The following is a 15,711-nucleotide window of genomic DNA, read 5'->3' as shown; positions in this document are numbered from 1 at the left end:
AGCGTTTTGCCCTTCCTATTTGTTTGACTCTATATAAGCCTTTCTGTATGTATCTTGTTTTAATTTATATCATAGATATTTGTGTATCTATCTCATTAGAATACAGGGTCCATGGATTTGTTTTTATAAAAAAATTCATAACTATTTCAATATATTTTGTAATTACTCTAAAATTTATTTTATGCATTTAAAAACAATATTTTGAGAAGGAATTCATAGGTTTCACTGAACTGACAAAAGGGATCATGGTACCAAAAAAGATTAAGGACCTTGCCTGAGAAGCAGTGAATTGAATTTGAAGTAAGAAAGACCAGAATTCAAGTACGGCCATAGGCACCAATTAGCTGTATTAGCTGTAGGACTCTTGGGCAAGTCACTTAATCTCTTTCTTCCTCAAATTCCTTAATTATAAAATGATACTGATGATGATAATAATAATAGTAATAATAATGTCTATCAAAGAGGGCTATTGTGAAGATTAAATGAGACTACATGTAAAACATTTTGTATATCTAATTTGGCTATTATTTCTCTTGCTAGAAAGTTCCTTGAAGTGAAGACTTTTATTTTTCTTTCTTCTATGCTCTTCAGCATTTACCTCAGTACTTTGCACATAATGATAATAATAATAGTATTAAAGCACAAAGTATTTTTTGTATATGTACTCTCTTTTGAGACTAGTAGCAATCATTTTACAGATGAGGAAATTGAGCACCAGAGATTAAATGTCTTGCCCATTACTATAAATAGGATTTAAAAATAACAGCATTACAGATTTAAAGTGAGGGACTTTAGATGTTATCTGAGCCAACTCTGTTTTACAGATGAAGAAATGGAGAAGCAGAGAAATTAATTGACTTGACAGACAACAAGATCCTTTGCCTCCAAAGGTGGCACCCTATCTGCTACCTCAAGGATTTAACCTTTATTGAATACTCTGAAGTAGCTAGAATGTTTGTCTTCACATGTATTACTTCACTTGGCTCTTTCCAACAACCCTGTGAGGTAGGAGCTGTTATTATCCCCATTTTTTCAGTTGAGAATACAGACTTAAGCAGAGTTACAAGCTTAAAATTTCTGAAATAGAATGTAAACTCTTTTAACCTCTAGGTCTGGTGCTCTATCTACTGTACCAACTACCTGCATTCACTCTTTGCTTCTGCCTTTTCATCAAGTTACCTACTCAGTTTATCAGGGGATTTTTCTAAGACAGAGTTACTAACTTAACTACTTGGTAAGAAGGTATATTTAAAGCAAGAGATGCTAGTACATAATATCAGTTAGATAATATCAAATGACATGACATTTGAGAAAGTCAAGTCTCAGTTTGCTAAGATTTTGATAATTCAGAATAAAAGAACAGAGACAGAAGAGAAGACCTTTTGGTACAGAACACAGAACCTTCTGCAATAGTTCCCATTTGATAGAGGTCTGAGGTAATGAGGCCAGAGCAAATCACTCTGGTCTTGTCAGAGTAAATTGATGTTCATGGTTTAGTATCTAGTGAACAAGTAGTATTTTGTATTGTTGCAACCAATATGGCAAGAGGAACCCTGAAGGCTGAACTAATGGTGGATCTATCAATTATTATTACTATTATTATTATTATTATAATTAGAGATTTCATTTGTCAGAATCTCAACCTGAAGTGTTATTCAATGATACTATTGCTTTAGGTGTACACTCTCTAACTTGTTTGTGTTATAATATCTCTCTTTTAATACTTACTTTTCCTGATTCCATGAGAGGCAAACTGTGGGGAGATCCTCTTTCTACCAGACGAACTCTGAAAACATAGAAACAACAGATATAAATGAATATTTCCCCTCGACTTTTGCTAAATCCCCATCCCACTATGTCCTAAATTATGTCTCCAGCAAGATCTCTTGGGGTTGATGGTCTAGCAAACCAACAGCAAATCAGGGTAAGAAGAAAAAGAACGTACTCTCATGTATTGTACTTTGACCACACATAGGCAGGGAAGTAGAGTATGGCTGTAGCTGAAAGTAGCAAAAAAAAAAAAAAAAGTCCCTGTCCTTGAGGAAATCACAACCTAATGAGGGAAGAACATGTGCTGAGAATTATGTCCAGAAATGCTGTATACAGGATAAATAGGAAATAACCAATACAGTTGAAACTTAGAATTAATAGGAATTGGGAAAGGCTTCTTATAGAAGGTAGGATTTCATTTGGCACTTGAAGAAAGCCAGGAAAGCTAAGGGGCAGAGATAAGGAGGGAGAACATTTCATGAATGGATTTCAGCCAGTGAAGAGGCCTGGGTTAGAGAGATGGAGTGTCTTATTTAAGGTCCAGCAAGGAGACCAGTGTCACTGGACCAAGGAGAAAGCATTTTGCAAACTTTAAAATGCTCTGTAAATACTAGCTTATTATTATTTAATATTAAAAGGAAAAGAAAGGAAATCTGTAGTGATTCAAAAATCTTTTAAAAGCTGGAGGGGGAGGGGTACATAGGCTCCTTGTCAAACTTGATGAAGTGATGCAATCCAAATTACAGGGCTTTCCTTCAAATCTCTGCTCTGATGCTCCAGATGAAGTCTCCTTAACCTCAGACAAATTGCTTAACCTCTCTGAGCCTAAGTTTCCTCATTTGTAAAGTGATTAGGTTACCCAGGTTGATCTCCAACATCCCCTCTTATTCCCTTGAAACTTATTTTGCTTTATGTTTTCTTTACTATCTTTTGTTTTGAACTAATGTGTCTTGTAGTTGGTTTGGTAAAAGAATTACACTGGGAACTCATGAATTATTATTTTGAGTATTTGATAAATCAAAACATGTCTTTGACCCAGAGTAAGTACTGGGGGGTGAGGCACCCCTTAAGGTGAGACCCTGGGGTTACCCTTGGACTCCCACCATATCTTTTAGAGATAAAAAGGCCTTAAGAAATCATCTAGTGAAAATTCTTCATTGCATAATTGAGGAGACTGAGACCCAGATAATTTGCCCATAGTCTCAGAGATGGTAAATGGTAGGCTCATGATTTGAACCCAGTTGTGCTACCTTCAGATCCAGGGTTACCACATCATATTCCACTTCTAGTGGCTTCTCAGAGAATTGTATTGGGGAAAGCACTTTGTAAATCTTAATGTGACATATATGTAAGTTGTTATTGCTCCTTTATGGGTTTTAGGTAACTTGGATTAGATCTACAATTAATGCTAATTGGGAAGTACTAACCACTAATTGGGGTGGGGAATGCTATTTATGAATTATTGCAATAATGTTAATCATGTTGCATTTACACTCTTCCCCATAAAAATAATTATAGCTGGAAATAATATGGTGCTTTAAGGTTTGGAAAGCGTTCTGCATACATCATCTCATGGAGTCTAACATGTTTCCAGTGAAATAGGGTTGAAGGATAGAGAAGTCCGGTGTTGTATTAAATCAGTTTCAAGTGATATTGCTTAATCCAGAGCCCTGTAGCAAGAACCATTACTGTTCTTCATGTCCATGATCAGAATCTTCTGATTACAAGATTTTGGGTCAAACTGATTACAAGATTTCTGGTCAAAAGGGCCCTTGGAAGTCATCTATCCCAACCCCTTCATTTTAAACATGAGGAAACAGAGACCCAGAAAAGCTAAGTGACTTGTCTACTTCTTTCAGGCAGCCAGAAGCAGCAGTGAAATCTAAATCTAGGGCCTTGAAGCCCCCAATCAGTGCCCTTCCCACTTTGGCAATGCCTTTTCCTGGGCTCACACTGCCTGTGCTGATCTCTGCATTGGTGCAGAGGGTAGAAAAGCCTACTGCTATTTGGGTGGTGGGTTGCCTTCCAACAACTGGACTATGAGTGATGAGTTATACCCCAGACAACCAGGCTGTGGAGTGACACAAGGACACAAATGAGAGTCCAGTAGTCTCAAAAGGATGAGAGGTCAGCCAAGTTTCTATTCCTACTCACCCTTTGGCCGATCATTTACTCAGTGTTCACTATTATTTTGGAAAGGGAAAGATCCTTGCCAAGCATATAATCAGATATGTCAGACAATTGAGGGTTCTTTATCAAAGATGCTAGCTCATGGAATGGAAATAACTATGAGAAGGGAAAGGGGGAGCTTTCATAGCCTCCCAAATCCCACTCACATTCAGTTTCCTAATATAAATGTTTGGCATATCCTCCTGAGTTTACTCATTTCTGACTTCTGGTATCCATTATATCTTGTATTGTGCCAACTGATGAAAGATCAAAAACTGTGACAAAAAGCATTGGCTCTTCAAATGGGAGTTTAAACCCTTAGGCAAAGGACACACTTGTGTTTGGATATATAACTCATTTGATACTTGCTTTCTGTCAATTATTTTTAATAGTGACTTCAGTTCTGATCTCAGACTCAAATTGTATAGTTTCTCTAATGGCACTAATCTATTTGTACAATTGCTTTCTGAATTTTTGTTTGTAGTTAAACACACACAGTGCAATTTCACGTTTACAAGATCACAGAATCCACAGTTGAAAGGGATCTAGGAGATCAAATCCCCTTATTTGATAGATAAGGAATTAAGAAGAGTTGGGTACCCATCAACTAGGAAAAGGGATACGAGTGTGGTGGGATGCAATTATGCTAAAAGAAATGATCAAAGGAATGGCTTCAGTGAAACTTGGGAAAATGTGCATGAACTGATATAGAGTGAAAGCATAAAGAACCAGGAGAGTAACTTATACAATAGCAACAACCCCCTCCTCACTCCCCCCAAATAAGCAACTTTGAAAACCTGTAAGAACATCGATTAACTCAATGATGAACCATCATTTCATTTAGGTATTATTTAAGACAATGGGGTTAAGTGATTTACCCAAGGTCATACAGCTAGGTCATTATTAAGTGTCTGAGACCGGATTTGCTCCCCTGAACCATGATTTCAGAGGATAGGTAATGACAGAAGAATAATAGATTGAAGGTGTAGAATAAGACATAATTTCTGAAAACATAACCAAAGGAGGAATTTTTTTTTTTACTATGGGTATTTGTTCCTTCAGATTTTTTCTTTTTTTTTTTTTTTAAATAAGGGTAGGAAACAGGAAAAAAAACTGAATTTTTATCAATTAAAAAAACAAAGTTTAACTTAACATCATAGAAACACAAAATGACAGAATGTGAAATTTGGAAGGCAGTTTAGGGGGTCCCAAAATTTAATTTAAAGAAAGAATGAAGGAACATTCCAGAGAGTATAGTGGGGAGAAATCAGAGGAAGGAAAAGACTAGGGAAAACTGGGGATAAATATGTGAGGAAGAGGTATGGGGAGAAGGGGGAAGGAAGGAATTCTGAATCAGATAGAAGAAAATCAGGGAAGCTGGGAAGATATAGTCCAACCTGGAGTGCCTTCATAAAAGGAATGGCAGTAGTCCTTCCTCTCTCATGGGAGGAAAAAGGGGGACATAGAAGACCAAGACTCTGTCGAAGATTGGGGAAATGGAGGAGGGAGTGGAAGATGATGTCAAAAGGTTTTGAGAACTGGAGAAGAGGGAACTCATTTGGAATTCAGCATTCTCTATCAAGTAAAATACATTATTTTTAGCTAGAAGAGAGGAGAGTTGTGGGAGGTTTGAGAAAGAGGCTGTGAATAGCTTTTGTGAGAAGAGAAGAGAAGAGAATTAAATTGGGGAAGATACAGAGAAGGCCTAGTAGAGGTTAACATGAATTTGTGTATTGACTGATGATGTTTTCTATGCTTAATAATTTTCCCCTTTCCCTACTTAACATTTAAAGTTCAGCTCAAATGCTACCATTTTCAAGGAAAGCCTTTATAGGTTCAGCATCTTCTCTAGACTCAGTATTCTGAGCACCACAGGCAAATTCCTAAATAAATACTAAGTTGAATTCAGTCACAGATTTGAATTCCAGCCCTGGCTTTGTTTCTAACTATCTTTGTGATCTTGGTCAAGTAACTTCACATTCTCCAGTTCATAAATGGAATTGCTTTTTTTTTTTTTTAATAAAATAAAGGGACTGGATGAGATTTCCCCCCACCTCACCCCACAAAATCCCTTTCAGCTCCAACATTCTATAACTCTAATGCTTTACAATTTTGTCACAACCTGTTTGGGCTAGAATGTAACTATAGGAGGACTGGGTTGAGGAAATAAAATATAACTTGTCTTTAAATAATAATTACTCAAAAGTCAAATTTATAAAACAGAATGAGAGATGAAAGGAAGTTTGTTGGAAGAGACCTTAGAAATCATCTAAATCAAATCCTCTTATTTTACAGTGGAGGAAACTGAGGCCTAGAGAGATTAAGTGACTTTTCAAAGATTATGTAATTTAATAAATGGCAGAACCAAGATGCCAACCCAGGATCTGAATTCAGATCCAGAACTCTTGTTGCAGTTTTTTTAAAAAACCTATATTAAGGCAAAAAGGTAGGGCAGGAAGAGAAGGGTGGCTGGGGTATGTCAAACTGTCAGGGTCTATCTTGACTCTGTGTGTGTGTGTGTGTGTTCATATGCAATAATCATCTATCAACTTGGGAATTCTGGAAGTAGGAATTTCATTGCTCTGCTTTGAATGTCCAAGGTTTCTGACTGTGCTAAAGTTTTCAAAGGAACTTTTCCACATTTAAGGAAGCTTTCTAAATGCACTGTTATATAGCTGCAAATCTATCCCCTTATCTTTCACTATTTTTCTGCTTTGGGAAGATTGCTCCACCCCATGGGGGCCTTTTGTCCTGATCCTTGCCTTTACTTCCTTCTCCTTTGCAGTTTCAACCAGAATGCAAATACTTTGACCTTAGAGGCAGGCAGCCTTTTTTATTCTAGCTTCTGGAGTTGTTGGATTTCAGCAGAAGGAAGAAGGAACAGCAAGTCTTGTATAAGGAGAGGGATTGAAAAAACTGCTGGGTTCTGGTGGCAGAGGAGGAAACATAAAAAAAAAATGATCCAGTTACAGATGTGCTCTTTGCCTCCAAGTTTCTCATGGATTCACTCATGTATTTTAATTTCCTTACTGCAAGGATCTGTGATTTTATTATTATGGGAACTCCCTGAACCTATGTAGATTTCCATCCCTTTCTAACTTAGTAGCTGGATTTTAAGAGTATCTGAACCTGAAAATTTCATTGCCCTGGGCCTAACTTTGGCTCTTCAGTGGTTCTATACTCAATCTCTGAAGCCTGGAAGGCTATGCTGAGAGGCCAAGATCACTTCCATGACACAATGATGCCTTAGGTATTAGTGATTCATATGTCTGTATAATTTAGTAGAGATAGCCTGGTCCAGTGGATAAAGAGAGCTGGTCTCATTGAGAGGGCCTGTTTCTGACCTACTCTGGCCATGCGACCCTGTTAAAATTGCTCAATCTCTCTACCGGGCAACTGTCTGAAGCTACATTGGTAAAGGAAATTTCCTCCTTACTGTTTATTCCCTATATTAATGAAGGCATGGTCAAGACTGTCCCTCCCCTCCCTTCTTTACTTCTCTTTCTCTCCCTCTCCCTCTCCCTCCCTCCCTCCTTCCATTAAGTGACTTGCCCAGAGTCCCCCCAGCTAGTGTCTGAGTCTGGATTTGAACTCAAGTCCTCCTGACTCTAGGATCAGTGCTCTATTCTGACAACACCTGCCTGCCCCAGTACTCTACAACTTTTCAAATTACTTTGTCCAATTTCTTTCAAGAGAATTTGGAATTATTTATATGGTCAATTAGTTATAAACATTTATCAAAAACTTAGATACAGCATAGATGCTGTGACAAATGAAAACTCCTCACTTAAAAAGCTTACGTTCTGTGGCAGGAATCCGCGTGCAAACCACATCCCAAATGAATGTAAGGTTATTTTGAGAGGGGAGGCGCGTGCAGCTAGTGGGGACCAGACCTACCAGACCAAAACCTGAGAGGAATACAAAGGCTCTTGATTGCCATAAGAATCAGAGCTCACCATTGTACAGTGCTTCCTACTTTACAAAAGGCTTTTAGAGCTATCATCTGGCATGGCTAATCCTCACCAAAACAGAGTAAAGTTACCAGGATAGGTATGAGAATTAGGACAGGAACTCCCATTCCTGGCTCTCCATCTGGACCCCCTACCACCTAATACTTCTTCTTTCAGCCCACTTAATCCTCAGGGTTGAACATTAGTTTCAGACCTTAGACCTCCTTATGTGCTTAGCACAGTCCAGAGGATTCTGAGCCATTCTGAAGGTGGTAAAAGCATTTCTAGAGAGAGGTTAGGGAGTTCGCACCACCTCTTCACTCTGGCAAGTACATCAGCCCAACTAATGTCATTCCTGGATGGGTAGTGAAACCTATTATTAGTCTATCGGTTTGTGAGGTGTCTATCAATCTTTGGCAGCTAGAGACTTATTTATAACAATTAAGAAACAAAATTACATTAGTTGTCCCAATGGGAGAATGTTGAAAAAAAAGAACCCATCACAACAGCTGCTGCCAAAATTATAATCACTTCAGGATTACTAGAAGTGGGAACTATAAATGTCAAACATCTCATCAAATAAGGGGCAGCTGCTTGCTGTGGAATGGAATGCAAACTGTGAGCCCCAACCTTCATGGACGATGGAAGAATGGGATGGATAGAGGTCTAGCCTCTGGAATAACTCCTCAAATTTCTATCAAGTTGTACATTTATTAGATACTTATGTTCTAGTCCTAAGGATGCATATACAGAAAAGAAAAACCAGTTCCTGCTTTCAGGAAATTCATATCCTAATGTGCGGGAGATAACATGTAAATAACTACATGCAAGTATCCATAGGGGCGGTTAGGTGGCTCAGTGGATAGAGTGCCAGATCTGGAAGATAAGTTCAAATCCAGCCTCAGTTTTCTCATCTGGAAAATGAGCTGGAGAAGAAAATGACAAACTACTCCAGTATCTTTGCCAAGAAAACCCTCACTGGGGTCATGAAGAATTAGGTACAGCTGGGAAAAAAAATGATCGACAGTACCATTTTCCCCCATTTCACAGATGAGGAAACTGAGGAAACTGAAGGTCAGAAAAAAGAATTAACCTTCACACAAACTATTAAGTGTCCAGAATGAGAATTCATATTCAGGTTCAAGATCCAGGTCCAAATATGACCCCATCCACCCCTAAACCAAACCTTGTAAACTTCATGTAAACCTTCATTTTTTGATCTTCAATCTTTTATCTCTTTTTATTTTCCCCAGTATATAGAGATAAAATTTAGTTTTCAGTGAAGTATGGATTGAAAGGACTTGGAAAAGAACCAATTTCTTGGTGGTACTAAAGCTTGGGTCATTTATGATTGAGCGTTCTTATGAATCAATACAAAGGTAGGGATGCTAGTGTTAGAGGACCTGAGTTCAAATCCCACTTTTGACATTAGCTGTTTAACCTTGGAAAAGTCACTGCACTTCTCTAAAATAGATCATTCAAGGGCTCCTGAGGTCCCTTTGTAGTGTGAAGGCCCTTTGACTGCTTATCAGCAAATGAGTCAATGACTCTGTGAGACATCAGTATCCCTTCAGATCAAGGAGGAGGAGGGTGGGGAAGAAAGGCTATGTGCATCCAATACCAAATCCAGGGGGAATTCTAAAACTGCATTTCACAATTAGCTTCAGTTTCTTCCCCCTACTAATCTCCTGCACCAGGGCAGTTGGACATTTCTGACAGTGCCTCCCTTTCTGGGAATCAGCAGCTAAGAAAAGCGGCTGATAGTTGCTGCTGCCTTTTTACAAAGACAACCACAGAAAAGCACCAGTGAAAGGAGGCAGGGAGGAATATCAGTGCCCCTCGAAACCCAGACATGCTCAAAGCCTTCCCTTGCATCCCTGCAACCCCTCACTCTGTTCCGGCAGCTAGACCCCAAAGTCAGGGTGGAAGGAGGCAAAGAAAGAGCAGCAGTAATCCTCCTACTCATTTGAAAAAGAGCAATATGGCAATTAAATGCTAGGCTTCTACACTGCAGGTTTCCTTTTTTTCGCTTTATAGATTTAGTTTTTAGCTTTGGTGAGTTTTCTTTTTCTTTTCCTTTTTCACTTCCTAAGACATTTCCTATGCCCTTAATGCACCCTTCTCTTTCATCTTAACCATTTTTCCTTCCAACCTTCCCCTACATTTTTGCATTTTTTTGATCTTCAATCTTTTATCTCTTTTTATTTTCCCCAGTAGATAGAGATAAAATTTAGTTTTCAGTGAAGTATGGATTGAAAGGACTTGGAAAAGAACCAATTTCTTGGTGGTACTAAGGTTAAAGGGGAAGTGAAGCATCTGAGAATTTTAAAGATATATAAAAATAACAAAAAATGAATCCTTAGGTGTTGCTCTAGGTATTATCATAGATAGCATAACTAAGGCTGTACTACTAAAAAAATTGGCATGCCTTGCTTTGTATTTACAATGCACCTGCCTGAATGGCTAGGTTTAAGCAAGGTAGAAATGTATTAGCTCCATCCAAGATGCAGATTGTGATAAAAGCCGAAGGAGGCTGGAGCTAAGCCACAGTTGTATGGCTTTCATCAAGCTTTCATCCCCAAGCCACCATTTTTGTAGTACTCATTGTGCCTACTGACATCCTAATAGAATACCAAGAATAGACCCCAGTCTGGCAGCTCACTTACTCCTGGGTTTTACTGGCTGAACAAGTTTCCAGTCCTGTTTTCCTCTCCTGCCACCCAAACAGACTCTAGATGATCTGTCACACTTTAGAAATAAAGTACACCATATTCTAGGGATCCATAAGCATGAAAATGATAAAAGAGAATTACTATCTTTACACTCAAAAACAAATCACAAATTCTAGCCTTGTTGTATATTGCTATTTCATATATGTAAATAATGAAAATTTTCGCTTTTTCTTCCTAAAAATGTCTGCCTTCCACATGTAGTTTTCATTTTAAGAGTATTTTCCCTATTGATGATTTCATATTTATCCTGTGTATAGCTTTTGTGTACCTGTTTGTTGGTCTCCCCTATTAGATGTGAGTTTCCTGAGAGAAGAGAGTATTAAGGAGAAGATAGAGATTAACAACATCAAAGGCTGCAGAGAGGTCAAGATAGATATGAACTGAGAAAGTTATCAGATGTGACAATTAGATGATTGGCAACTTCAGAGAGAGCAGTTTCAGTTGAATGATAAGACAGGAACTTGGATTGTAGAGAGTTACAGAATGAGAAGAGAGGATAATGGAGGACAGTCTTCTTGTTTGACCAGAAAGGGCAAAAGATATATGGGATGATAGTAGAAATGGAAGGAGCAAGTGAGTGATTTTTGAGGATGGGGCAGACAAGGGTTTCTAGTAGGGAAGGTGCCAGTAGACAGGGAGAGATTGAAAATAAGTTAGAGGGGCAGCTAGATGGCATGGCAGATGGAGCATCAGCTCTGGAGTCAGGAGGACTAGAGTTTAAATCTGGCCTCAGACACTTATTAATTGCCTAGCTGTCTGACCTTGGGCAAGTCAACGCCATTGCTTTGCAAAAAGCAAAAAAAGAAAAGAAAAAAAGTAGTGACTGCAGATGGAACAAGGGACAATCTGAGGAGATGGGACACACTGAAATCACTCATATAGGTAAAGAGAGGCATCTGTTTTTGTAAGGGGTAGGATCATTTCTCCATGAGAGATGGGGTAAAGTAAGAGATTGTGGCAGAAGACAAGTGAGTGATATGAGATGAATAGGGGAGAAAGCCTCAATTTTTAAAGTAAAATATGAGGTATGGTTTCCAGCTGTCTTCAGACTCTGAATGTGAGTTAGTAGTAGCCTTCTAAGTTTCCTGGAAATAGAAAATGGCCCTGAATTGTGGAACCTTTATTCTGGGTCATTCTCTGTTTTTTCATGTCTTTAATCATCTGTGGTATAAATGATTTAGCCAGGATTACAGTTAGTCTATCTGAGTTAGATATGAAACTTGAACCTGAATTTTACTGGCTTTGTAGCCAGCTCTCTCTATTCATTATGCCATTTTGTTTTTATTTCATTTTCCAGTCTGCTTGCCTTCAAATCCATTTAATGCAAGGAGGCAATATTATTGAACATGGCATGCATTTTGTTTTCAGTCTTATATGCCTTGATACTAACTTCATCTCAGAAGAGAGAAACAAGGAAGGGAAATAGTATCCCAGGCAGTTTGAGCATAGTGGTGGAGCATTCTTTGTCTAAGTACATATCCTGTTGAATCCAACCTCAGACACTTGCCTCTTACTAGCTGTGTGACCCTGGGTAAGTCACTGCCTTGAATCCAGGGCCATCTCCAGTTGGCCTGATTTATATCTGGCTATTGAATCCAGATTATTCTGGAGAAGAAAGTGAGGCTGGTGACTTAGCACAGCTCCCCTTCACTCAGATCTAATTCATGTGCTTGTTATGGCATCATCTACCTACTGTCATGGTCTTCTTCAAGAATAAATGACAAATATCATCATCATCATCATCATCATCATCACATGTCCTGTCATAGCCCAGGTTCTCAGAGTCTGTAACAATGGAATGCAAACCATGGTAGGTTCTACCATGGTAGAATGGCCTTCAATGTAGTCCAATTGGTAGATTATGACTTCTTTCCAAAGACCATGTGAGGGAAGTACAGAGAGGCTTCAGAATGGAATCATACATACCTTTATTGACATTCTCATTGTGAATGAAGCCAGAATATATAATGGAGTTAAATAGAAGTATAATTTACAGGGTCTCATGGGAGAGGCAAATAAAAGAGTTGACAGATTTGATTTAATTGAATGTACAAAGTCAATAAGAAATATAATTTCATAAGATAATTGATCACCCACTATTGATGTCTTCATGATTAGCATAAGGAGAAAAACAGTCATGGAGAAAATCTGTAGCATACTAACACATAATATAGAGGATAAGGAGAGAAAGAAATTCTACAGAGAACCTTCTAAGATCCTCTAAATGAAAATTAACATATATTTAGCAAAGGTAGGGGAAGAAGAAAAGTGTGTTGGAAAATATTATTATGAATCAAGAAATGACAGAAACTTTTAGATTAAATAGAAACCTAACATCTATGCATCATGCAGCCTTTCTTCAAGAAGAAAGTTGTGTAATAATGCTAATGAAAAGCCTTGAATAATACCATGAAGAATGAAATGGATTATCTTTTAGTGAAAAGGAAATGAATGGTTATCAATGTGGGAGTCTTGTACAGCCAAACCTCTGACTTATTAAACTAAAGATTAAAATCAACACTAAATTAAAAGAATAAAAATGAGAAGATGGGCTATAATTCTGTGCCTCCCCGATCTATTTAAATGAGTAGCTCACATTGAAAAATGGGAAGTGGTTAAAGAAGACAGTCATTGACAAGGACTGTCACTTTTTACTACAGAAGAATAAACCATTATCAATCAGTAGCCACAAAGGGGAGGCCATACTTATGAGGGTTGTCTACTAATCAGTTTAAGTGGAAGAGGTATGTCCTTATAGAGAATAATGTATTTTAGATGCTGTAGTTTGCTGACTTCATCAATTCCTAGAAACTTCAGAGTCTCCTATGTGGTTCCATAATCATCTAAATGAATATCCATATAAATTGGTTAAAACCAAGTGGTTAAAGAGTGCTACTTAGTCTTATGATATAAACAACTGGATGGATAACTTATAGAGCTGTTTCTGTCTTGAACAGACCCTGTAAATGGACAATGAAAAGGATTCAGAATTTTAAAAAAGGAGAGCATGGTGCTTCAAATGACTGTAAGCTTCCTAAAACAAAATTCCATCTTTTTTTAGCATCCATATTCTTCTGGCTATGTAGTATGGCACCAAACCTTGGAATGTCACAATTTTTAATCAAATTTTTGGGGAAGGAGTCACCTAAAGGGAAATAGACAGATACATGGCAGTGGAAATAGGCAACAGTTTATATTACCAATGGTGAATTGTATGAGCAAAGCTGTATGAAATGTATCCCTAAAGCAATGAGGTCAAGTAGAAAAGTTGAGGGATAATACAGTTAGGCAACTCATGCCTATTCTCTCAGTTTCTCCAGGGTTATAGAAGTAAAAGACATAATTGCTGCCCTGAAAATGCTCTTTAATCTATTTGAACAAGATCCATTAAAAAAAGTTAAAGAATATAACGCATAGTACTAAGCACTAAATTGAGTGATAATAACCTATAAACAGTGTAGGAATTCAGAGAAAGGGAAATCATTGGGGATTGAAGGGTAATCTTCAAAGCAGTCTGGGAAAAAGCTGAGCCTCAAAGGTTTTGAAGAGTTTAGATCAGTGGAGGGAACACAGGATGATTTTCCAGGTGGAAGAAAAAAGAAAAATAGATTAAGATTTCTCTTTTTGATTTTTTTCCCCTGAGTTCCCCATGCTTGATGCAACTATATGCTCATCCCATGACTTATTTATTTTTTAATCTAAAGGAAAATTATTAGCCAGAACAATTTTTTCTGCCTAGAAAAGCAAATGAGACCTTTCATGCAAAGCAGCTTCTAGAGGGGCTAGTTTTCCCCAGAGAGACCTTTCCTCAAGAGAACTGACAGGCTAGTGTTCTCCCCAATATCCCACCCCACCCTTACTACTTCAAATAATGGAAGATTCAAAATTTGGGAGGGGGTGTCTGTGTATGTGTGCACAATTAACAGAGCACCTTAAAAAGCAAAAGCAAAACCAAAAATTAACATTTGAACTCTTTCCCTTTCTTCTCTAGCTAAAAATAACTGACCAGTGAAGACTGACTGGATGAGTGACAAAGTGATACCAACCTAATTCCTAAAGGGAAAGCGACTAGGCTCCAGGCCCTTTGCTGAATAATACACAAATGTTTGAGGGAAAAACTTTGGTCCCAAGTGAAAAAGGAAAGGGGACTTGAGAGGGGGAAGGAGGAAGAATAGAGAAAGAGAGACCTGAAAAAGAATCAGTGGGAATAAAATTCAGGCAAAGGGAAAAAACACTCACCAAAGACATTAACGGGTTTGTGCAGGTTTCCAGTTATTAAGGATATTGGAGGAATCATGTAGTGTCTTGCTGATAACCACAGGGAAAGGCCATAAGAAGAGAAGCTTCATTGCTTTCATAAAGAAAGACCCTGGGAGAGTTTTCTCCTGAGGACTTTTAGGTTGATGCTATAGGGGATGCATGTTGCTTTATAATCATTACACTCAGATGGGTTTGCAGGTACTGAGAAACACACAGCTTTCCATGCTGGGTGATTTTATATAAATAGGAAAAGAAAATTCCTTTCAGGCACTAACTTTTCCTGAATGATAGAGAATCAACTTGGAAAAAAAAACCCTGGCCTGGAAAACATTAAGTAGGAACCATGAACATTAGGTGTTATCTTACATTCTTTACTTGGTTTCTTGATAGACATTACTACTAAAACCTACTAAGTGTGAACTAATACATCTACTATGAATCTGGTAAAGGATGGGAGAAAAACTTCCAGTATAAAACTGAAACCACTGGTTACTTGAGTCACTCCTTAATTGAAACCTGAATCTCCCCCATAGCATCCTTGACATGTCCAGCCTCTGATGGAAAACCTTTCTATTCACTTCTTTGACCTATCAGAGTCAGAAAAATGAAGTCCCTGAATTTTAGAGACAGAAGGGTTTATTTGGTTCAATTTCTTTATTTTTAAATGAATTTTTTCTTTTTTTTCTATTTACTCCTGAGTACCTTTTTCTGTCTCTTAGGACACCATATGATTCTTGGTTCTCTAACTTCTTTAACTTCACCTTCTTTTCACTTGCCTAAAGTGGGTTTTTAACCTTGACCCAAATCTCTTCTCCTTACAATTCTATAAT

At 37.9% G+C, this 15,711-nt stretch overlaps 1 protein-coding gene across 4 annotated transcripts in view; it reads right to left on the bottom strand.

The window, feature by feature from the left end:
* DIP2C (disco interacting protein 2 homolog C) overlaps window positions 1-15,711 on the bottom strand; it is a 579,123-nt gene that overhangs the window by 19,703 nt on the left and 543,709 nt on the right. For all 4 annotated transcript variants that reach the window (XM_074193228.1, XM_074193229.1, XM_074193230.1 and 1 more), the window contains one exon: window positions 1,729-1,786. In XM_074193228.1, the coding sequence (XP_074049329.1) occupies window positions 1,729-1,786 (58 nt within the window). The remainder of the gene's footprint in view (window positions 1-1,728; window positions 1,787-15,711) is intronic.

This window comes from Macrotis lagotis, chromosome 7 (genome assembly GCF_037893015.1).
Source record: "Macrotis lagotis isolate mMagLag1 chromosome 7, bilby.v1.9.chrom.fasta, whole genome shotgun sequence".
Classification (NCBI taxonomy): domain Eukaryota; kingdom Metazoa; phylum Chordata; class Mammalia; order Peramelemorphia; family Peramelidae; genus Macrotis; species Macrotis lagotis.
The sequence above is the reverse complement of the archived record's forward strand: the minus strand, read 5'-3'. Positions and strand labels throughout refer to the sequence as shown.